This window comes from Harmonia axyridis, chromosome 3 (genome assembly GCF_914767665.1).
Source record: "Harmonia axyridis chromosome 3, icHarAxyr1.1, whole genome shotgun sequence".
Lineage (NCBI taxonomy): Eukaryota > Metazoa > Arthropoda > Insecta > Coleoptera > Coccinellidae > Harmonia > Harmonia axyridis.
The window spans coordinates 56,998,166-57,024,725 of NC_059503.1; the positions used below are offsets into that span (position 1 = coordinate 56,998,166).

General features: G+C 35.6%; 1 protein-coding gene across 5 annotated transcripts in view; it reads right to left on the reverse strand.

Annotated features, from left to right (window-relative positions):
- Positions 1–26,560, reverse strand: part of LOC123676690 — a 129,497-nt gene that overhangs the window by 92,121 nt on the left and 10,816 nt on the right. The window contains exon 1 of one of the 5 annotated variants that reach the window (XM_045612814.1): positions 1,131–1,221. The exons of the other annotated variants lie outside the window; for them this stretch is intronic. Coding sequence (XP_045468770.1) covers positions 1,131–1,171 — 41 coding nt within the window. The 5' untranslated portion in view covers positions 1,172–1,221. Of the gene's footprint in view, positions 1–1,130; positions 1,222–26,560 lie in introns of those variants that run through there. 5 annotated transcript variants of the gene reach the window in all.

Below are 26,560 nucleotides of genomic sequence, written 5' to 3' on the forward strand. Positions count from 1 at the left end.
TATTCAAGCCAACATTGACTCCATTCCAGCCAGATTTATTGGGAAAAGTATTGAAAAATTGGACGTATGGAATGGACTAGGTAACGGAAATTACAATTAAAAAATAAATGCCATGAAATTATCTACCGGATCACAATGATGAAAAATTCATTTCAACAATCTTCTGTCTTGTATTATTATTTTAAGTTCTCAAGCTCTTAAAATAACCCATTATTATGTTCAATTTTGAAATTCTTCCCTATGGGTTCACAGAGGAATCCTACTCACGACTACAGTGACTTTATAAAGCACAGAGGCGACAATTCGTTCAAATTGGGCCTAAAAACGGCGAATCATAGAACCATAGAACATAAGAATACAATTGGCTGAACTGACACAAGTCAAAATCAAAATTATTGAGCCTGAGAGTATTTTATTGTATACAGAATAAATTTATTCAACTGAAGAATAGTCTTAATAAAATGAGCCTTATATTAAGAAAAAATCCCAAAAATCAGGTAAAAGGAGGATGTAAACAAAAAGCTGCCACTGTGTCACTGTACTCACGACAACATTAATCAAAATGAATAAATAATAATAATTGAATTGTTATTTGCCGTGAAAATCTTCGAAACTAATAGAAGTACTCAAAAGTAAAAATTATTTTGTGTGGTATAATCCTACCATTAGACATTTCGAATTTCATTTCTCAGAGATTTGGAAAAATCTCCTCAACTTTTAGCAACTTTGAAGTTCAATGCAATTTTTTTACGAATTTTAAGTATCCGAGAAAATTTCTCGCATTCAATTTTTGAGTAGATAACATATTTTACTCGAACAACCTTGAAAATTTCAGATAGTGTCTAAAAATCTACCGAACGATTCCAAAAGTTCACCACTGAATATTTATAATGAACCATAATAAAATTAAGTTGTTTACACTCCTGTCTTTGCATCTGCTCGAGCTATTATCGACCACGTCTAAACGCATCATAATTATACGTTCGAATCAGACCTTTAGAGCTAGAACGTCGTATCGAACACGAGAAAGCCTTCGAATAACAATTTCGTGAATGACCCGAATATGTTGGTTTTAATGGGATTCTATTGCGCTTCCACAACCTTCCGAAAGTTTTGGGGAGTTCACTAACCTCATGATTTCGTAGTTTCTCCCGGGCAGCGGGCCCGTCATGCGTTCGATAACGTGCAAGGACACCAACACTCGATTCACACATTTGATCGACTGACAACTGCTGTCAAACAATGAGCACGAAAAAGTGGATTTCCGTGTTCCTATCGCTAGTCGAGTGACAGGCAATCAGCCTATTCTATGGACGATTTGTTGGTTATGCAGGTATTCCACCGTTCCGTCGAAAAATTTAATTCTGGGGATTGAAAACGTGAGTGAAAGCAGATTCGGATCGTGTTTGCATCTTCAGGTGTGGTTGAAATCGAAAATAGAACACGAATATTGATTATAGAACTCTTTTCAATAACAACAACAACTTTTGATTTATTGCTCATTTATTCAATTTATTAAGCACTAATGATTCCTCGCATGTTATTGACAAAAAAATTACTTGTTTAGGTTAGTTCTCGTCTTTATTTTCCCTATTTAACGAAATACCAATTTCACTGATTATGTAGAATGTAGAAAAATGAATTTTGGGGTTAGGCAGCGGGAACATTGATCTGAATCTAGAAATACCTAATAGAAATTCTGAAAGATGGTTCCACAAAACTTGATCAACCGATCATATCATTGATTTTAGTTTGAATTCCGCATTGAATCTAAAAATCACAACAATATAAGTTTTGTGGAACCCATTACAAGGTCAAGGTGTTCCTAAATTGGAGATACCAATTGAATTTTCCGGAGGTAGCATATTGGTACGACAAAACCACAAGAAATCACAAAATTTAATATCAGATTAGTTTTTTTTTATTTTTGGAACTATCAAAGGTCTAGAAAAATATATCACCGTGCAAATTGTGTAAATGTAAATGTAACATCTGCAAGCAAAGACCATTACATCACAAATTTTACTCGAAGGAATCGAACGGTATCTGTAACAGCCCTTCGAAGTCATTTTTTGAGGACCTATAGACGGGTAGTCTCAACCAGTACCATAAGAAGACGGTTGCATTCCTCAAATTTAAGGGCAAGAAGACCTTTAAGAGTACTTCGGCTCTTACCTGAACATACACATCAAGAGAATTCAATCAACGAAAGATAAATATCTAAGATGGGCAATAGATGCCCATTGGTTTGTAAGAAACATCCAAATCCACAGAGACCTTAAATGGGACAGAATAACTGACTACATGAAGAAAAAAGCCGAAAGAATATTCGAAGAATTGATAGAACATCCCAACGAAGAATTGAGAAGATTAATTGATTACGACCCTGCCGAAGATGCAAGAAGAATGAGAATATACCGCAAAAGACCCTGGGATCCATTGCGAAACGATGACCTAAATATATAGGAAACTCAAGAAAACACATCAAATTGAAGATACAATCAGAATAAAAAGGACTCCCGAATAACACAGCACAATAGTGTGCAAGTAGAAATTTATCCGACCAAGAGATAAATGGTTTATAGGCTTTATGCCCGAAACCTAAGAAGCAGCAGGTTAGGTTTAGTGAGTTTTCTCGCTCTTGATGAGCCAGGACCCTCACACTTGTTCCTTTGGATAAGGTTCGTCTGTAAATGGATTCCCCTTGCTTTAACAAAAAAAAAAAAAACTGAACATAGAGTTACCCGTCGGCAATGGGCAGAACACCACCAAGGGCACCAAGACTGGCTTATACACAAATGGCGCAACGTACTTTTTTCGGACGAGTCACGATTCGGTTTACAAAGTGATAGTCGACGAGAAAGGGTTTGGAGAGCTCCAGGCAGATTGGAGTGACTCAATTTCGCTTAGGATTTCATTTATGAGGAACACAACGCCCCACCATACTGCAGACGAAGGATTCAAAACATTCTTCAAGAGAACAAAATCCAGATAATGAACTGGCCAGCAAACTCACCAGACATGAATCCAATTGAGCACGTATGGGATTACTTAGGGAGAGCAATATACAATCGCCAAAACTCATCTTCAACTTTTCAGGAATTGAGTTAAGCCCTTCAGGAAGAATGGAACGATATGCTTGAAAATTTGATTAATGACTTGATTCGTGGGATGCCTAGGCGTATTGGGCAATTGATAGAAAGAAGAGGTGGTAATACGGACTATTGAATTTGGATTCAGTTGTGGAATAACTAGAACTACACGCGCAAAAAAATTAACGCACATTATGGAAATCTCGAATTTATTCTACAACTGAAGGTGTTCTCAATGATATTATGATTATGATTATTTTTATCAGAATTATGAATGCATATGTTATCCACTTTCAACGTTTTTCTTCAATTCAGATGTTTTTTACCAGCAGGAATAAAAATAGATGAGATTATCAGATTTTGAATGTATTGGCTCCATTCTGAAATCAGTTGGTCTCGATCAATTCTAGTGATCAATAGTTTTTCTTTCGTTTGATTTTCTACATTCGATCGCTATGCAACGCGAAACACGCAATTTGACCAAGAGGAATGTGCCCAAGCGGTAATTCTGCGAGAAGAAGGGTGGACATACACAAGAATTGCAGAAAGGTTTGGAGTTTCCCATACAAGTGTGTCCAGAATGTTGCAGCGATTCAGGGAGACAGATATGAATGTCCGAAGACCAGTACAGTGTAGACCACGGGTAACAGCTGCCATTCAAGAACGTTACTTGAGAGTTTCTTCGTTGAGACAACGGTTTGCAACCGTTCGCCTCCTTCAAAATCAGCTTGAGCAAACTCATGGGGTGCAAATTAGCACTCAGACAATAAGAAATCGCCTCAGAGAATATGATTTAAGGCCTCGTGTCGCGGCAAGAGGCCCAGCTCTTACCTCAGCCCATCGAAGGGCGCGTTTGGATTTTGCGAGAGAGCATATCCATTGGGAAGAGGCTGATTGGGAAAGAGTGCACTGAGCATATATTTCATGTGGACGTCTGTATACAAGGGAACGTCGATCTTTATGGTAGAGGCAGAATCCAGACTCATCTGTGAAGAGAACTCTTTCCCAATCAGCCTCTTCCCAATGGATATGCTCTCTCGCAAAATCCAAACGCGCCCTTCGATGGGCGAATGGGGGGAAAACTATTGATCACTAGAATTGATCGAGAACAACTGATTTCAGAATGGAGCCAATACATTCAAAATCTGATAATCTCATCTTTTTTTATTCCTGAAGGGAAAAAACATCTGTATTGAAGAGAAACGTTGAAAGTGGATAACATATGCATGCATAATTCTGATAAAAATAATTATCATTGAGAACACCTTCAGTTGTACAATAAATTTGAGATTTTCATAATGTGCGTTAATTCTTTTGCGCAGTGTATATTGCAGTTCAAATAGAGAAAAATAGGCATCCTGAACATAAATTATTCATTTCTTGAGAAACCTATCGGGTGTCAAGACTTTTTACGATGTGTGTAAAATATTTTTCTACCGCAGAGCTCTAGATCTAACAATGCTATGTGAAGTTGCATATGTTTTTTTTTGTAGCGCATCCCAGTTTTTAATGACTCGTCCGAAACCGTCCAGCAGCCGGGAGCCAGACGCGTTAAAATGTTTAATTGATGAATCCAACTGTTGTTTTAATTGCGAATGTCAATTTGATTGATAGAAGAGCGCCAAACCCGCTTGTTGAAGGAAATCTACGCAGTTGTTGTTCAATTGGTGGGAAATCGATAATAATTTCAAGTCAAGCCGGCCAGTTCTATATTTATTTTTAGAACGGGTTCTAAACGAGATTGCGGAACCCGTCGTCAGCAGCAAGGAGCTACGGGGGCGGTCGGAAAATAAATCTCAACTACTAGGTCTTTCGCATTTTCAAAAAATCCAATTAAAATAAAAAATGCACATAAATTGCAATGGTTTTCGGGTAATGCATAGGACAAAAACTTTGCTACGCTGATTAGTGTGTTTAAAGCAAGTTTATTATGTTGATTGATACGATCAAATCATTTTCCTGTTCATTGCATTCTTGTTAATGTTTGGATCCACTATAAAATTCAAACTGAATAAAAAATAAAGAGTCCATCGAAGTTTTTCTAAACATAATGTCTGTCTTTCATGTCCTTATAAAATGAATTGACTTAATTTGACATTTCATTGAGGTAAACATAGAGTAATAAACATAGATAGAGGGAGTATACGCAATGTTTACCTGTCCCCAACTTTGTTAGAATACGTTCTCGGATTATGATATATTTTCAAATCCACAATTTTAATATGTCGTTATGAATATATATTATAAAGAATGAAATATATTTATTTGAGTGATTCCTGATTAAATATGCAAATTTGAATATTTGGAATAAATTATTTTTCCTAATTGTCGAATAAGCAAAATATTTATTATTTTTCTGTATCTACCTGCCGAAAACCAAGGTTTGGCAACTTTTGCTCTCCTAGTATCATCGGTTGTTTCACGTTGTTTGGCGCGCTTGAAGTTTGTTTTCGGGATCTCTGATATATTTAGGTATTTATTTCAATATATTTTGAGTTAATGGAAAACGTTGATTCACTATGGGATATAATTGCGTTCTTTGTGGAGAAACTCGCGAATTGAGTGGAATATCCACTTCTATGTTTTCATTTCCGCGCGCTTTATGTAAAATTTGATAGTTCATGTTGGGGACAAAATTTGCTTACTGAAAATGACATATGCTCCCTCTATCTATGTTCATGACTCTGAGGAGATAAATAATACATTTCAAAATTTTCCTACACACTACGGTGTGATGTCAAATTCACCTCAAACCAGTTTTGGCATTGAATACCATGTTATTTTGATTATTTCAATTAGTCCAACAACCTAAAGTTGACCTACTCAAATCAGAGCCAACTCAAAATATGTTACGTGTATCCAAAACTTCAAAGGTTTGAAAAACGTGGTAATATTCATCTGCAAAGTACTACTTGAAAACGTTCAGCTGTTAATCAAATAAGTAACTCTTTTGCAATTTTAAAGGATATTCTTTCCCGGTTTTACGCATTTGAATAAAATATGATGCTTCCTACATAAATATGAACTGAACTACTGTGATAAATTCCATAGAATTGTTAATATATTTCAAAAATAATGTTATTTTCTGGCATAGTGTTAAGAAGTAAACTATAAAATCCATAAAAATAAATTACCAACATGTAACTGACAATTTCGGACATATAGTAAATTTTTGGCTAACTCTTAATTTTGTGGTTAATTTGTGGGATATAAGTTCGTGTTATTATTCTAATTTTTTATATTCAATGTATTTTTATATTAATTTCTCGAGGCTAATTTCAAATTCCATGAAAATTAAATTGCAGTGAGTTAAATTTCGATTCAAACAAAAATCAATGAACCGATCGGTCGTTCAAGGTTATATAAAATCCTGAATTCTTTTTGAATGGACTTTTCTATTGACGACAGGTACGCAAAGTTGTGGTTATCAGAATTCTATTTTCGAAAGATAACTATGCATTTCAAGATAACCATGATCATTTGATTCTCATTAATTATCTGATATTTCATTACTTTCTTCGCAATGTTTTCAATTCATTTGAGATTAAAATTCCGCGAAATTATCTATTTCAATAATGAAAAAATTAACGCACATAAAAATATTTGCACAAAACATCATAGTAAAACAATTATGGTGTTTCATAAAACAAGATCGACCGATAAATTGGATGATTTCATATTGTCCCTATGGAGAGACAAAATAGAATCAACATAGATAGAGGGAGTATACACAATTTTTACATTTCCCCAACATGGTTAGATCACGTTGTCGGATTGTGAAATATTTTCCAACCCACAATTTTACTATGCCGTTATGAATGTATATTATATTGAATGAAATATACCTGGTGAAATCCAAGGTTTGGCAACTTTTGCTCTCCTAGTGTCATCGGTTGTTTCACGTCGTTTGGCGCGCTTGAAGTTTGTTTTCTGAATTTCTGATATATTTAGGTATTCATTTAAATATATTTGTGTTAATATGAAACGTTGATTCATTATGGGACATAAGAAGTGAGTTCTTTATGGAGAAACTCGTGAATTGAGTGAAATATCTTATCACTGATGTTTTCATTTCCGCGCGCTTCATGTCAAATTTGATACTTTATGTTGGGGACAAAATTTGCTTACTGAAAATGAAATATGCTCCCTCTATCTAAGTTCATTACTCTGAGCTATGGTAGAACCAGAATTGACCTAAAATTTAACACAAAAGTTATTCGAATGTAACAATAACCACAATAAGAATTTTCTAGAATGTATCGTTTGTCGTTTTAATCATACATTTATTTGTTGAAGATTCTTGTTTGAAATTCATTATACATCACATCGGAAACACACACACGACGTTAGCACCGTGAATGTCAGGTATAATCAAATAAATGCTTGCTTCTAGCATAGGTTATCTCCATAAAAACAATCATGTACATCAACAAACCAAATCCAAATGGAGAGAGTCGCCATTTCCTCGAATATTACTGTCTGCAGGAAGCTTTATGTCTCACAATATCTACCGTATTGAAACTCGTATAACCTCAATAATTGCGAAACATACAGCAGTAGCGCCACCAAACATCGAGATTAGCATTTAATGATTCACGCTGGTACATATCCCCACTATTCCGTTTATTGCTAACGGTTGGCAGAACCGATATTCCATACCATAAAGTAGCTCAATGAGATGTTTCGATCAGATATTAGAATATGCCCATTATCACGTGATCTTTGAACAACATCGAGGAATACGGTATTATCCGAACATTTCTCGATCCAAGATTCAGCGTCTGCAATTGACAAATTGTAAAAATCGGCCAAGTAGCCACTGATGTAGATGCGTGGATATACACGACAAATTAAACAGGTTTTCGAATCTACTTCATTCGAGAATCGAGAGATGAACAGCTGATTTTACCGTATATGAAAGATGGGAATGAAGAATACCACAAGCGAGCCTTCTAGAACTCGTTGATTATCATCTGAAAAAACAATGAGCACATGCAGGATGCTGTGAGACCTTATTCCTAGACCGAGCTGAAAGTTGAACGAGATAGCGGTAGTGTTTTACTGTTTTATGACCCAAGTTTGTCAAACTGAACCTCCTCCCACCAAAAAAAACCTTGACTGCATTCATATTCTTGTATTACCCGCATAACTTCTACTTCACGTAATTTCTTGGACTTTCCATAGAATTATTTGATTTAAGAGAAAACATCACCACGAGACTGCTCAGTTTAAAACGAAATTAGAGATATTTTTTCATCACCGATAATTTCGGTAAATATTCGTTTTTAGCGGAAGAATTGATGATATGGCATCCCTACAAAGCACTGCTGTATCTTAAAAATACAAATTTTAATTCTGTGAAAATGTATAAAAGGACTCGGTAAATTACAAAGTAAGAACTATTGTAATATTCCTAACTTCTAGGTTCTAATCATTAGATGATTCTGGCAACACTGCACATTATTTTTGTGCCTCCTCTTCTGGCCAAAAAATTGGCTAATCACGAGAATTTCTCATGGTGGTGTTTCCTATCAACATTACGATGTGATGTTACACATTGCACATTATGTATAAATAACTACTTTCTCAGAATAGATGGATGATTTTTCCGGAGAAACTAAAGATATCTAAATCATTGAAATCATGCTTTACCTGGAAAATAAATCCCAACGTATCTATGCTAATAGAAAAATCTTGATTACAAGTCAAAATGAAGTCTCTTAATTGTCAAAGATAGCATAACGTTTATTTAATCATTTGCACACGCATCAAAAAATGAATAGTTGAACAAACAAATTCATCCAAAAGTGCACAAGTGGTATTATACTCGTGGACAAATATATATTTAAATAATCTCTCAAGTCAAATTTTAGGCGAAAAATAACCTCGCCAAATATCACGATAGGATAATTTTGAACCGAGTGCATGAAATGCAAAGGAATACAAATATGTGCTACTATGAAAACACTATGAAACTGCCCCTTTTTCATAAAGATTATTGGACTACCTGCAGAATAGTGTAATGTGTACTTCTTTCATGAACTCATTATATTTTGACTTCTAGAAAATACTACTTATCTTCAATTTGAGATCGAACTGCGCACATGCGCGAAAAGTGTCATTTTTGGTTACAATTGAGCGTGTTTTTTAATGAAGTTCTTATTTTCACCAACTACTTAATACATTGTACAGTGTCGGTGAAAATAATTTCCTTTATAATAATCTTTGTATGTATTTGAAATTTCATTGTTGTCAAACTCAATCGTGTTGTCATAGTGATTGATAATTGCATCGATTGCAATTATCATAAGTAATTGCACAAGTGCATCAAAATCGCCGATAATTTTGACAGCGTGTTGTCATAAAAACTGCATGAGTTCTTTCTCCAAAAATGAAAATGACCGAATGCAGTTTTTCAAAGAAAACACGCTGGAATGCGAAATTATCCGGTCATTTTGATGCACGAGTGTAATTCGGGGGAATATTTCCCGAATAAACTGTTACATTACTTGTCAAACTGATTTAGAATGGAATTGCCATAGATTCGAACTGTGTAAGATGCATAGAAACTATGCATCTATGAACAGAACAATTATCGCAGTGCAGTTTCGCTTCCTACAATGCAATTATCGCTGTAATTTTCGATAATTGTTCTCCATATACATAGAATTTTTGACAGGAGGGAAATATTCGCTGTAATTTTCGATTATTGTTCTCCATATACATAGAATTTTTGACAGGAGGGAAATATTCAGTGTAATGACATGATTGGATGAAATTGTTTCATATGACACAAAATGTCAAAGTTTGATTGGTTGTTACAATTGTCAAAAAAAAATTCATGTTAATATCGTTATTTCTATTACATTTCTTGATTACAGGAATAATTTTCCAATTTGGCAACTAAGCACTCATTATGACATTATTTCAAGTAGGTATATTAAACTGCAGGATTAATTCTTTTATGGAAATGATAGATATTAGAAAAATCTTTAAATTTGATTGGATCCTAAATGACAGCGAACTTCTCAAGTGTTGCCTTGAAACATCGGAAATAGAAATAATTTATTTATCCGACTCGATTCAATCTCACGCATAACGTACAGTGATGCAAGTGTAAACATCCTTCAAACGTGTAAAAATAATCGCGGGACTCGAGAGCTGAATCGACACAAAATTCTCTTCGAGAGTGCCCTCAGATCAAACAGACCATCTGATGTCATCAGACTGGCAGGCGTAGGAAGCGAAGAATTACACAACCACATGATCAAGTCGACTTTGGACCCGCAGAACAGCTATGGCCTTTGTTCCGTGCCATTTTCCTAGAGGAGATTGGGCTCAGTCATTGTTCGGCTTGGATTTCTTGCGAGACAGGTTGTATGGAGGCATGTACGTCTCACGGATAATTATTCTTGCTCGTGACATAGCAGATATACCTGCCTCGACCGGTGTTGCCAGATACGAAAAAAATTTTTCCCCAGAATATTTATCGTAAGTTGTCAGATTTTGAAAATAAACACCCCGATAATGAGAACTTTGAATAATATTGCAAGACAGAAATTTTGTTGGAATCTCAGAGTAATAAACATAGTTAGAGAGAGCATATGTCATTTTCAGTAAGCAAATTTTGTCCCCAACATGAACTATCAAATTTGACAAACATATCAGTGATAAGATATTTCACTCAATTCGCGAATTTCTCCCCAAAGAACTCACTTATTATGTCCCATAGTGAATCAACGTTTCATATCAACTCAAAATATATTGAAATAAATACCTAAATATATCAGAAATTCAGTAAACAAACTTCAAACGACGAGAAACAACCTTTGACAATAGGAGAGCAAAAGTTGCCAAACCTTGGATTTCGGCAGGTAGATACAGAAAATAATGAATATTCTGCTTATTATAAATTCCAAGCATAAAATTATACCATTTAAACCTTGGAAATGAGCTACTGTATCAAAAAAACAATCATAAACTCACGTCTAACATTCCATTTGTTGATAAAATCTCAGTATACGCAGAGAAAATGTAAACGGGGCAAAATACATTTCAACGTATGATACAAGAGTACAGATAAAAACCTAAGCAAAAACTCCGTCTCCCCGTATAGGTGCAGCGACTAAGCTGATATATTTATTGATATTGAAGGGCTTCATCTTCATCCAAACAAAATCTTTTCTATTCTTCATCTTCACCAAGGTTTGACATATACAATATGATTGAATGTGAAATCAAAAAGAAAAGAATCAGAAAGGAGTAATAAATGTTATAGTTTCCATTATATTGATTTGGAGTGAGCGACCCATTCTGAAGAAGAATCTGAAACAGAATGGATAGCTTGGAAATCACCATGAAATTTATGAATTGGACAAGTATTCACCAAGTGCTCGATGGTTTTCTTCTACACCACACTCTTATAGTAGGCTTTCAATAGAATGCCATTTGAAGAGCATACTATTGCAACGACCATGACCAGTCCGAAGTCGATTTAAAATACATAAAATTTTCCTTGGAAGATTGAAACCTAGAGCTTTCTCTGAAGGATCAACGATTAGACTTTTGTTGATAATAAGAACTCCATTCCGAACGCCAAATTTCCTAGTTACTTCCATTAGATGAAGGAAAATATTAATCCATAAAGGTTTGTGTGACTTTAATCTAGCAATTATAGTATCTGAAAGGCAGCACAAAATAAGAAAGTGGTGTCCAAATTACAATAAGTTGTTTTGTAGCTACCCACAATTGAAGAGGAAAAAATTTTTCCATAAGGTTCACATTTGAACCCACTCCGAAAATTCTAGATTTACTTTTTTTGAAACAAATCCTGGATTCTGCTCAGCTCAGAAAGAAACTCCTCAGCAATTTACTCAGACAATAATTTAAGACTCATTTATTACCCTATCATGAAATTTTTGCTCTCCAGTTCTAGGAGATTCAATTTAAGCTGATAGTACCAAATGTAAATAGTTATGAAAAATCTGATTGCACAATCATTGAAGAGCTATCTCGTGGGGAGGCCAGCAAATGTTAAAGTCGGGGATACTCTATCATCAGAGCAAACTTTGAAATTAGGAGTACCGCAGAGATCCGTCCTTGGACCTCTGTTGTTCCTCCTTTTCTTATCAATGAGCTTCCTGCAAGTCTGAAAGATGAATTCAGATTTTGTTCCCAAAACGAGTTACCATCATTCTCGAAGATGTGTTTAATTATTTTGTTTGCTGACGACACATTTGCTGTTAGGGCTTCTTCTTTCGAAGAGCTCCAAGTATTGTGCGAGTTTCTACTTGATTGTTTTGTGAAATGGTGCCATTTATACCAAAACACAAACAACAAAATTTGAAATGTCGCCCACATATCAGGGCATAAAATTGTTCAACCATTTACCTTTCCATATGACGTCTCTGAATCTTAGAGAATTCAAGGCGAGTTTGAAAGCTTTATTGTTAAGAAATTGTTTTTATACTGTTGGTGAATTTTTAAGCGATACATTTGATAATTATTTGTGTTAATTTTTTCTCTTTTCTGACTTGTCACACACATAATTTCAGGTTTTTGGTAGCTTTACCGCGATTCGAATCGTGACTTTTCCCACAATGGACTAGTTTTCATTTTTTGTTAAGGATTAATTCTAAAAATTTAAGTAAAATGAAACAAAAATGTGGAAGAATCATTGAAATATCTCTAGAAATGAAAAAGTTATGGGACTTTGAAGTTGCGCTTGGAAGAATAATTTCATAGTCTAGTGTGTGACGTCACGCCACTTACACGAGGCGACTGATATCCGCAGAGTGCTTACGAATTCATTGGTGTACAATCACTTGTGCCGTTCGTGTCGTGTTTTGTTCGTTACTCGATGGCTGAAATAAAAAAAAAATCCTACAAATATTGTATTGTGCCTATGTGTGCAAGCACGACAATTAAAAACCCCAATAAATTGTTTTTTCATGTACCAAATGACATAAATCAAAGGAAGAAGTGGTGCAAATTAATGAGGCGTGACTTAATTGGACCTAAAACTACTTCATATGTGTGTGAAGATCATTTTGATGTAAGTACCTATCAGTACTAGCTGTCTATTTCTGATAATAAAATACTAAGGTGTAAGTTGGTTTGAAATAAGTAATTGAGTAAAAATAACTTTGTCCTTTCACGAAGCCTTCTTCCATTATGGTGACATAAAAACAAAACTCGAGTTAAAACTACACTGTACAACCACAAACGGCGCGAGAGCCTTGGCGCGGCTAAGTATTTAAACGTAATTCATGGTGTAGCGATCACAGGCAAGTGGCGTGACGTCACAGACGAGTCGGAGACCAAAGACGTTCCGCGCTAAAATACGTAAATTTAAATAATCTATTTCTCAGTCATTTATTGATGGATTTTCGAAATTTTTTCACTGATTTATCAGTTTTGCTCTATATTTTAATTCTATCGTGTCGAATATAGTATTATCAACATCACTAAACTAGTCCATTGATATTTTTCAATAGGGTAATAAATAAACCTAGAATTATTATGGCAAAGTTTTTTTTAAGTGGTTCTACTAGCTCTACGGGGGAAATTCGAAAAGTCCCATCGACCCTACCCTAAGTCCCCTAAAATGCGAATCTTCTTTTGGGTTTTCCAGCCGTGGCAGGATCGATAGACGACACAACGCTCGCACAGCACATCTGCCCCGGTATATCTTCGGGGACGACCGCCATCGGTGCAGCACAAGGCCCGTCTGGCATAGACTTTCCGGAGTGAAAGGTTGAAAGGACGTTACCCTATCGATTTTTCGGGAGCGGAAAGGGGCAGAGAGGCGGAGGGCGCTATGTTTATCCTGCACATCGTCGGGAAAGGGAGGGCGGAAAGGGTGGAAGATCCCGAGGACGGGAAAGGCAAGTTCCCGATCCTTTCAATCGCGTATCGATCGACGATTGGCTGAAAGGGGGGCGGCGGTTTTTGTAGCGACATTCCCGGCGGATGGTCAGGACCGGGAACACTGAATGGGTTCTCGTTTTGCTATTAAGGAGAGAAGGGAATGTCAATTTTCGATCTTAATTAAAAAATTTTCAACATATTCTGGCGAATAAGGTTATCAAGGAAGACGTTCGCAAGAATTCGATTAGTCAGGAAAAATTTCATGAAAAGGATATGGTGCTGCAACCATAGCAGTGGCGGCGATTTATTAACTGTACAACTTTGCTTCCGCCGTTTTGAAATAAGTGGCTGTAACGGTAGTCGAAATAAAAAGCTCGTAGATGTCATACAATAAGCTTAGGTATTTGTTATCATAACGCCATCGAAATATTAGTCGATTTGTGTCTGCATCATAAAATTATTCTCGATTAAACATGTCAGCTTACGAACCAAATTCTCGTCATTTGCATAAGTTTTTGAATTTCTGCTTTATGTGAATAAATATGCGGCTGCGGCTCATCGAATGCTCTCAAATACCTATGGTGAGGCCGCTATCAGTGAAAGAACGTGCCGAGGTTGATGTCAAAGCTTCAAGAACGGTGATTTTGACATCGAAGACCAGCATGGCGGTGGAAAAGAGAAGGTTTTCGAAGATGCAGAATTGAAGGCATTACTTGATCAAGACTCGTGACAAACGCAACACGAATTGACAGTGACGCTAGAAACGTCAAAACGCCTGAAAGTCATGGGAATGATTCAGAAACAAGGAAATTGGTTGCTGTACGAGTTGAAACCGAGACATGTTGAAAGGCGTTTGTTTGCTTGTGAACAGCTGCTTGCAAGGCAAAGATGGAAGATATATTTGCAACGCATTGTGACTGGAGATGAAATGGGTTCATTACGATAATCCCAAGCACAGAAAATCACCGGGATATCCCGGCTATGCTTCCGCGTCGACGGTCAAACCGCATGTTCACGATTCCAAGGTCATGCTCAGTATTCGGTGGGACCAGCTCGGCATTGTGTATGAGTTGTTAAAACCGACAGAAACAATCACAAGAGATCGTTATAGAATGAAATTAATGCGTTTAGCCGAGCAGTGAAAGACAAACGGCTGCAATACAACGAGATACATGATTGAAAGTGATTATAGCATGACAATGTTCGACCGCCGTATTCTCCAGACCTTGATCCCTCGGACTATCACTTGTTTCGAACAATGGCACACGGCCTAGATGACCAGCACTTTCCGGTCTTATGAAAAAGTGAAAAATTAGATCGATTCGTGGATCGCTTCAAAAGATGACCAGTTTTTTCAATGCGGAATTCGTACGCTGCCGAAAGATGGGAGAAAGTAGTGACCAGCGAAAAACAATACTTTGAATCATAAATGTACAGCCAGTTTTTTACAATAAAGCGCCGGAAGCAAAGTTATAAGAGGCATACCTGCCTCCTCACAATGAAGTAAACATCCATTGATTTATTTCAAAATATTCTTGTTTTTTTTCAATCTTCTTCTTCTTCCAGTCCCATATACAACTTGTACGTTGGGGTCAATGTGCCATCTCTTCAATTAATGGCTGCCAAAGTTAGCATGTTGTTCTCCGCCATTCGGAATAACGTCTCTGCATCCTGCACTCCACGCCAATCTTTTTTTCAATATCGAAATTAAACCTTTTATTAAAAAACCCTTTTTAATATAGTGAAAAACACGGAAGGATATTTTGTGGCCCGATATTCTAAAACGTCTGATAAATGACGTACAATGTAAAAAGCGCAATTATTTTATAGATAACAATAACGAAACAAGTGTTTGATTGTCTCAGTCTTTACTTGTCGGAAATTCATCTTGATGATTAAAAAGTAAAATAACTTATTTCCGCTTTATATAGCGGAAATAAGTTATTTTACTTTTTAATCATCAATAGCGAAACAGTTTTTTTCAATATGAATGAAAATAGTACTTCTGGAAACAATATTATCATATAGGTAAAATAATACATATTCTCTCTCAGCATATTATCACTATTTCAGATTTTCTTTCAAGTTCTGGCATATTCAAGATAGAGAATTTTTTAAGATAACCAATTCTGAATGTACTGAACACAATTGATTGAATTATGAACGGGTTGCAAAGTATACATTCTTTGCATATTATTTTTTTGGAAATCCCTAATAATATGGTGCCAAAAGATATCAGTCCGTGTTTCCTGTCACGTTATCTTACGTGACAGCGTCACTAACTGTCATAAAGCGGATTGACTTGGCTGAATCGCCAAACTTCACTTTGAAATAAATGGAGATTTTGTGTATTCAATGTTGTCCCAGAATTTATTTCTCTAATTTTGTGGAAAATCCGTTCATTCTGCCACACCTTGTACAACAAAATATGCGGAATATCTCGGTTTCACACATAATTCATGGTTATATTTCATTATTATATGTTGGTACTCGGAAATGTATCTATTATCTGTCAAATTTGTGATACAGTTATGCCAACCAACATTCGTCAATGCAAAAATTACTAAACGATATTTATGGAAATATTCCATTATTTTCAATAGAAATTCAGTGAATTAGAGAAAATGAGGTATAATACAACACTGTTTCCAGTACTGTAATGAACTCATTACGATACTGAAATAGAGAAAATACTTATACTACGCCTAAGAGGAACTGAGGAAATACGCCCATTTATAAAAATTGTGGAGCAAAGAAAAATTCGGTTTGAGGAAATTCGAAATGTTATAGAAGATCGAATGTTGAAAAAAAAAGTACAATGAATCAGTAATTGTACTGTACTCAACTGAGGTGATTCAGTTGAGGTGTTTGAAATTCATTATGCGAACACGAACAAATATTCAACAAAGGAATAATAAATAGAAACCAAATCCATGCGAAAGTTATGTCATTACTTATTTAACTCTTATCCTACATGCTTTTTCCTACTTTGTGACGGCTATAGGGCCACGGATAAAGATATTCTGCGTCGACTAGTTTCTCGGAACGATAAATTTTGGAGGAAACAGCGTATCTATTCACACCACGTTATTGTGGATATATTCCGGTATAATTTTTTCAACAGAGGTAACAGTCAACGCTCTAGCTTATACCGCGGTGTGAACACAAATTTAGAAAGTCATCCACCACAGCCTTGTTGAATTCGTTATATTCCTTCGCTTATAAAGGAAAAATAAAATTGACAAAACATAAGTGCAGGTCTCAATTTTCTCGGAAACTGATTGCACGATTTTTATAGATTTTGGTGTGCAAGGTGCTATGATATTATACAGGGTTGTCTTGATTTTAGTACAGTAACATTGGCGTCGGATAGAACAACTTTTTTCATGAAAAAAAAGTTCATATAAACCTATATCCTAACAAACTTAGTTTTCCAGAGGTGAAGTTTGAAAAAAAAATTAGTTTTTTCCTTAAAACTCCGGTATTATTACATTCATTGTTTCAATATTTAGGTATTGAATTCTAGACAATGTAATGTTTCGAATGAGGAAAATGTCTCCTGCCAAATAAATCCAGTGGCGTAGATCTAGGGGTGCGAAGATCCATTTGCTATTGTTCATTGTTGATGACATTCAATTGAACATTTCAGAAAGAACATTTATTGGAGACAAACAAAAAATTTTCACAAAAATTGTTCGAATGTCTGACAATTTTTTTTTTTTAAATGTTCAATAAAATGCCATCCAAAATCGTTGTAATACACTACCTCAATTTTTCAATTTCATTTATCACTAATGGAAAATTTGAAAAATTGATTTTTGTAGATTTTGGTGGATAGTGTTTGTTTTGTACTCGGTTATGTCGGAAATGGTAAGTACATTCTATGAAAAAATATCGAAAACTCTTTTTATAATGGAGCTCTGTTGTTTCAGAAATGAAATAATTTCGTCGAAAGAAAGACAAAATCAAATTCAAAAATGAAGCTTGTTGGAATATATGTTTACATGAACTTTTTTCATGAAAATACTAGTTCTATTCGACGCCAAAGTTATTACACTAAAATCAGGACCATCCTGTATATGACCGTTATTATGATCGTATTCATTTTTGTTTCAGATCTTATCTTTTTCCGAAATAATAATGAACCTTGGTATTTCAATTGGATCACCCTGTATATGTTTCACCTTTTGAAATCCTTTAAAATGACTTAATGTTTCATGTAATGTTTCCTCTACTAGCTAAAGCTTAAATAATACATTCATATGGCTTCACTATATGTTATCTAAAATACCTTATTTTTCTACTTCTCAAATGTGGACATAACTTCAACATGAAACAAACATTTAAGGCTTATTCAAATTAGACGAGTATATTCAATCATAGCAATTTAAATGTATTATTTTAACTTCGGCGGAAATAATGTTTATATAGATAAAACTCAGAAATTATGGCATTTAGGTAGAGGAAACATTACATTAACAATATTCAGAAGGCAAAAACTATACAGGGTGATCCATTTTAAATAACAATGTTCATTATTATTCTGATGAGGAAAGATTAAATACCACCATAATATTCAATACATTTATTATCTCTGAATAGCAAAACTAATAGAGATAAAAGTTCACAATATGGGAAATTATATTACCATCGTATATTTGTGTTTCACTATTTCAAGCTATGTAGTTTTCTAGACATGAGAGAGAACAATGGTTTATTAAGGGAACTAGCAACCGTTAAATTTATAGACCAAAATTTATTTTTAATTTATAGTTAAAATTGAAAAAATGTACCTACGGGGTTTGTTTGTTTTTATAGTCAAGGAAGGGTGGCAATCCCTTTTGAACATTGTCGCAGCTTTGTTATCTCTCTAACTGCGATGTAGAAATCGAATTTACAGATGTTAGTCTATTAATAAAACCTTTGAAAAAATAGCACATGGGAAATGTTTTCTTAACTGTCTACATTTCAAAAGTGTAGACTTCGTTTTGTCAGAAACTATGAGGAGCTAAAAGCATGAAATTTGATAAAAATTACCTCATTAATCCTTTCGACTTAAGAACCCGATCCAAGAATCCCAAAAAAAGAAAATCAGGAATAGAAAATTTCCTTGAAAACTTGTGTACCTGCTTACAATCTTGAGAATTGTTTTTCACACTTTTATTGGATGACCCAAGTTTAGTGTGGTATTGCTCTATTATACTCGTGTTAGAAATTGTTTAGAATGATTCATATTTACATATTCAGGGAAAGCTTCGTTTAGTTTGAAACCTTGATAAATGGGGAATTTTGAAGGTTCTTTGGTTCATTTAAGAATTTTATAACCAGTTTGTCACAATCACTATACCTAGATATGTATTGATTCCATCTCAAAATGTTCCAGCTGTGGTAAGATCTCGAGATTAACGAATTCTGGTAAAACATAACTCTTTTGAAGAAAGAATATTAGCAGAGTAGGATTTATCTTTCTATTCTAGAACGGAGATTATCATTCCCTGAAGTAAAAACTGCAATTATAGTAAATACACCGCAAAATAGTTTAGGAGTGATGGATTTTTGAAAATTTCAAACGGATTTTGGAACGAATAACTGCCGATTTCAACATAATTCGAAAATAAAAAAGGATTTGTTGTCATTCAACTTGGGATATCTAAGATATCATTTAGCATAATTGCTAAAAGTGTCATGGGGGACTTTTGTATGTAAATCGTGTTTTTTTCAAGGAGTTCAGTTTTTAATTAAGGAATTCAACGACGTAATTGTTAATTTTAGCATCGGCTGAAATTAGCAAGCCAAATAGGTTCAAAAAGGAATCGATTCGCTATCAATTTCTTTGAAAAAGGTCACTCCATGACACTTCAACCAAGTACATAGTACATTTTTTATTTTTTTAAGCGGAAACTAAAGTAAAATCAAGAGATCAAATTGAATGGATGGGAACTTCGAAAATGAATTTTAATTCGAGAAAAAGCAGAAGTCGGTTCCGCCGACATCGATTTTTTGGGATCAATGAACCCTTCTTAATACAAATATAATATGAAGTTAAAATAGAACGACGTAAATCTTTGTGCATTTGACTATTATTAGATAAGCGTAGTAAATGTGACGGGCGTGACAGCAGCAACGGACCTAGCAACGGTTCTCTTCATCCGTTCTTCAGAACAGTTCTTCTTCTAAGGGCTCTACCAGGGATTTTGGAAGGAGGATTGACTCATTTTCGACTCGAATCGATTATAAAATATCTTTTGAACACGTTCTATATGGTGAAATGATATTTACCCCCTTGTTATCCCCTACCTACCCCCCGAAGATTGAAAAATTCGGTGGTCGACTAAATTGACCGTTGCTGGGGATTTTTTGATGCCAATCGATTGTTTCGATCGAGATGAACACGACCTATATAGTGAAATAATTTGTGACCCCCAAACAAACCCCCTACTCACCCCTCGAAGTTTGGAAAATTCGGTAGTCGGCTAAATTGACCGTTGCTGGGGATTTTTTGATGCGAATCGATTGTTTCAATCGAATTGAACACGACCTATATGGTGAAATAATTTGTGACCCCCAAAAAAACCCCCTACGCACCCCTCGAAGTTTGGAAAATTCGGTGTTCGGCTGAATTGACCGTTGCTGGGGATTTTTTGATGCGAATCGATTGTTTTGATCGAATTGAACACGACCTATATGGTGAAATAATTTGTGACCCCCATAAAAACCCCCTACGCACCCCTCGAAGTTTGGAAAATTCGGTGTTCGGCTGAATTGACCGTTGCTAGGGATTTTTTGATGCGAATCGATTGTTTCAATCGAATTGAACACGACCTATATGGTGAAATAATTTGTGACCCCCAAAAAAACTCCCTATTCACCCCTCAAAGTTTGAAAAATTCGGTAGTCGGCTAAATTGACCGTTGCTGGGGATTTTTTTATGCGAATCGATTGTTTTGATCGAATTGAACACGACCTATATGGTGAAATAATTTGTGACCCCCAAAAAAACCCCCTACGCACCCCTCGAAGTTTGGAAAATTCGGTGTTCGGCTGAATTGACCGTTGCTGGGGATTTTTTGATGCGAATCGATTGTTTCAATCGAATTGAACACGACCTATATGGTGAAATAATTTGTGACCCCCAAAAAAACTCCCTATTCACCCCTCAAAGTTTGAAAAATTCGGTAGTCGGCTAAATTGACCGTTGCTGGGGATTTTTTTATGCGAATCGATTGTTTTGATCGAATTGAATACGACCTATATGGTGAAATAATTTGTGACCCCCAAAAAAACCCCCTACTCACCCCTCGAAGTTTGGAAAATTCGGTAGTCGGCTAAATTGACCGTTGCTGGGGATTTTTTGATGCGAATCGATTGTTTCAATCGAATTGAACACGACCTATATGGTGAAATAATTTGTGACCCCCAAAAAAACCCCCTACGCACCCCTCGAAGTTTGGAAAATTCGGTGTTCGGCTGAATTGACCGTTGCTGGGGATTTTTTGATGCGAATCGATTGTTTTGATCGAATTGAACACGACCTATATGGTGAAATAATTTGTGACCCCCATAAAAACCCCCTACGCACCCCTCGAAGTTTGGAAAATTCGGTGTTCGGCTGAATTGACCGTTGCTAGGGATTTTTTGATGCGAATCGATTGTTTCAATCGAATTGAACACGACCTATATGGTGAAATAATTTGTGACCCCCAAAAAAACTCCCTATTCACCCCTCAAAGTTTGAAAAATTCGGTAGTCGGCTAAATTGACCGTTGCTGGGGATTTTTTTATGCGAATCGATTGTTTTGATCGAATTGAACACGACCTATATGGTGAAATAATTTGTGACCCCCAAAAAAACCCCCTACGCACCCCTCGAAGTTTGGAAAATTCGGTGTTCGGCTGAATTGACCGTTGCTGGGGATTTTTTGATGCGAATCGATTGTTTCAATCGAATTGAACACGACCTATATGGTGAAATAATTTGTGACCCCCAAAAAAACTCCCTATTCACCCCTCAAAGTTTGAAAAATTCGGTAGTCGGCTAAATTGACCGTTGCTGGGGATTTTTTTATGCGAATCGATTGTTTTGATCGAATTGAACACGACCTATATGGTGAAATAATTTGTGACCCCCAAAAAAACCCCCTACGCACCCCTCGAAGTTTGGAAAATTCGGTGTTCGGCTGAATTGACCGTTGCTGGGGATTTTTTGATGCGAATCGATTGTTTTGATCGAATTGAACACGTCCTATATGGTGAAATAATTTGTGACCCCGATAAAAACCCCCTACGCACCCCTCGAAGTTTGGAAAATTCGGTGTTCGGCTGAATTGACCGTTGCTGGGGATTTTTTGATGCGAATCGGTTGTTACGATCGAGTTGAACACGACCTATATGGTGAAATAATTTGTGAACCCCAAACAAACCCCCTACTCACCCCTCAAAATTTGAAAAATTCAGTAGTCGGCTAAATTGACCGTTGCTGGGGATTTTTTGATGCGAATCGATTGTTTCAATCGAATCGAACACGACCTATATAGTGAAATAATTTGTGACCCCCAAAAAAACCCCCTACGCACCCCTCGAAGTTTGGAAAATTCGGTAGTCGGCAAAATTGACCGTTGCTGGGGATTTTTTGATGCGAATCGATTGTTAGGATCGAGTTGAACACGACCTATATGGTGAAATAATTTGTGACCCCCAAACAATCACTGAGCTCCCGAAATTCGAAAAATTGCGAGACGACGCAACTTCTCACTATGGCAATCAAATGCAGAATATTGAACTCATATATCGAATTGTATGATTTCGTTGAATAGGTGGGCGACTTCGTGAATCCTTGATGTCTCAGTGCAATAATCTAAGACACTTATTTGAAACATTCTGTGTTCTTCATGTACACAATACCACATGTATTTGTTTATTCGCACGTATAGTATTTTTCCAAAAAGATTAATTTCCTTAATCTTGGTGAATCGAAATGATTGGTTCATTGGGGAATATACCACATGTTCAATAATTGGTCATATAACGAGAATAATTTATTTCGGACCTTTTTTTAAATAACTATCATTAATGACAAACATAAAGAGAACTGAAAAGTTAAAAAAAAATCATTTAAATAAACTACAACACTATGGGGATATTCTGTTGAGTAAGATAAATAGAATAAATCAATCTTTGCAGGAAAAGCAACTTGATATTTCTAAAAGCTCACGAATGATACTTGGACTATTAAACGAATTAAAAGCGTATAGAGACAACTTTTTCCCATCATTGATGGAATTTTCAAAAATTGAAGCAGATAAAATCGGAATTGAAGCAATATTACATGAGTCAAGGAAACGGAAGAAACCAAAAATGTCAGGAGAACTAGCTAGTGATGAAGCTTATCTTTTTGATGCAAATGCAAAACTCAGAATTGGACTATTACAAGTGCTTGATAAAACAATAATGGAAATGGGAAAAAGATTTGTTGCTTTGAAGGAAGTGGCCGACAACTTCAGTTTTTTTAATGGAAGTGTTATTCAATCTATGACTATTGACGATTTGAAGAAAAGTGCTGCAGATCTTGCAACAAAATATCCTTCTGATTTAAATGCACATGAATTTTCAATGGAAATTGAAAGTTTCAAATTTCAAAGTAACCTAATTATAGACAACTTTATCGAAATGGGGCCATTACAAATATTGAATGGTATATCGGGTGTCCCAAGGTGAGTGGCCTATTAGATTATTATGGAAACTATTGATGGTAAAGATTTCAAATTTTGTGGATAGATATTTGGCTATGTAAGGTACATTTTTAAAATAATTTTACATTTCCAGTGTTGCCGGATGTACGACAATTTGGCAACAACTTTGTTATTTCAAATGGGACATCAGGTATTTCTATTTTTTTTATGATACTCCATAAAATATTAAATCTATTCACTCTAACTTTTCCATCCCTATCTTTAACGGTTTTTGAGTTATTAATTATTTTTCGAAATTTTAGATCAAATTGGCGTATTACAAAAATGACTCTAGTTCGCTCAATATTTGAGATTTAAGTCAGAAATTTTGCAAGTCGCTAGTAATTGATCTGATCTGTGTCACTGCTTTGGAATTATGGTTGTCAATAATACAGGACGGACCAAAAAAAATCATCATTTGCCAAGTTACAAAATTGTAAAAAAGTCTATTTTTTCAAATTAGACACCTAGTATATTTTTCAATTTTTGGAATCAGTACAACACACTCTACAATTTTTCTATTCACGTCCCTATACCTATCTCAACTGGAGTCCGAGTTATATGCGTTATATGTGTATATCTTTCTTGAGCCATTATTTAAAGAAAAACCTCGGAACAAAACACCTGTTAGGCAATAATTGTTTATTTTGACACTTATGGATTGAACTGATTCATTGATATATCCATCTATGAACGACATAGAGAAAATAACAATACAAAAGAAATTAACTTATTGAATCAATGTGAAATCTAATAAACGCATATAACTCGGAATTCAGTTGAGATAGGTATAGGGACGTGAATAGAAAAATTGTAGAGTGTGTTGTACTGATTCCAAAAATTTAAAAATATAATAGGTGTCTAATTTGAAAAAATAGACTCTTTTACAATTTTGTAACTTGGCAAATGATGATTTTTTTTGGTCCATCCTGTATTATTGACAACCCTAATTCAAAAGCAGTGACACAGATCAGATCAATATCTAACGACTTGCAAAATTTCTGACTTAAATCTCAAATATTGAGCGAACTAGAGTAATTTTCATAATACGCCAATTTGATCTAAAATTTCGATAAATAATTAATAACTCAAAAACCGTTGAAGATAGGGATGGAAAAGTAATAGTGAATAGATTTAATATTTTATGGAGTATCATAAAAAAAATAGAAATACCGGATGTCCCATTCAAAATAACAAAGTTGTTGCCAAATTGTCGTACATCCGGCAACTGGAAATGTGAAATTATTTCAAAAATGTACCTTACATAGCTAAATATCTATCCACAAAATTTGAAATCTTTACCATCAATAGTTTCCATAATAATCTAATAGGCCACTCACCTTGGGACACCCGATATATGATCTCACTCTTGAGAATATTTATCCGAATCTACAAACGGCTTTGAGAATATTTCTGAGTTTGCCAGTGACAACTGCTACTTGTGAACGTTCCTTTAGCAAACTAAAACTCATAAAGTCGTATCTTCGTTCCTCCTTGGGACAAGAGCGATTATCAAATATGTCAATCCTTGCAATCGAAAGGGAAGTGACATGTACCTTAGATTGCTCGAAATTAGTGGATTCATTTGCCGAATTAAAATCAAGAAAAGTTAAATTTTGAACCAATAACGTACTTACATAATTGAATTTTTTTATTTCATTGTGAAATTATATAAATCTGATGAAAATGGTGCTGAATTGTGTTGCTTACAAATGCAATAATTTACATGACAAGAGAAGTCCAATTATTTCTCATACGAAAGTAGAATTATCGATTATGATTTCGGGGTGCTTCAATAAACCTAAAGCACTTCATGGATTAAACTATAGTAGTTTCGACCCATAATTTCAGGGACTAAACCGGCACTTTTATTTTTTATTTCACTATATAGGCCGTGTTCAATCCGATTGAAACAATCGATTCGCATCAAAAAATCCCCAGCAACGGTCAATTCAGCCGAACACCGAATTTTCCAAATTTCGAGGGGTGCGTAGGGGGTTTTTTTGGGGGTCACAAATTATTTCACCATATAGGTCGTGTTCAATTCGATTGAAACAATCGATTCGCATCAAAAAATCCCCAGCAACGGTCAATTTTGCCGACTACCGAATTTTCCAAACTTCGAGGGGTGCGTAGGGGGTTTTTTTGGGGGTCACAAATTATTTCACTATATAGGTCGTGTTCGATTCGATTGAAACAATCGATTCGCATCAAAAAATCCCCAGCAACGGTCAATTTAGCCGACTACTGAATTTTTCAAATTTTGAGGGGTGAGTAGGGGGTTTGTTTGGGGTTCACAAATTATTTCACCATATAGGTCGTGTTCAACTCGATCGTAACAACCGATTCGCATCAAAAAATCCCCAGCAACGGTCAATTCAGCCGAACACCGAATTTTCCAAACTTCGAGGGGTGCGTAGGGGGTTTTTATCGGGGTCACAAATTATTTCACCATATAGGACGTGTTCAATTCGATCAAAACAATCGATTCGCATCAAAAAATCCCCAGCAACGGTCAATTCAGCCGAACACCGAATTTTCTAAACTTCGAGGGGTGCGTAGGGGGTTTTTTTGGGGGTCACAAATTATTTCACCATATAGGACGTGTTCAATTCGATCAAAACAATCGATTCGCATCAAAAAATCCCCAGCAACGGTCAATTCAGCCGAACACCGAATTTTCTAAACTTCGAGGGGTGCGTAGGGGGTTTTTTTGGGGGTCACAAATTATTTCACCATATAGGTCGTGTTCAATTCGATTGAAACAATCAATTCGCATCAAAAAATCCCCAGCAACGGTCAATTCAGCCGAACACCGAATTTTCCAAACTTCGAGGGGTGCGTAGGGGGTTTTTTTGGGGGTCACAAATT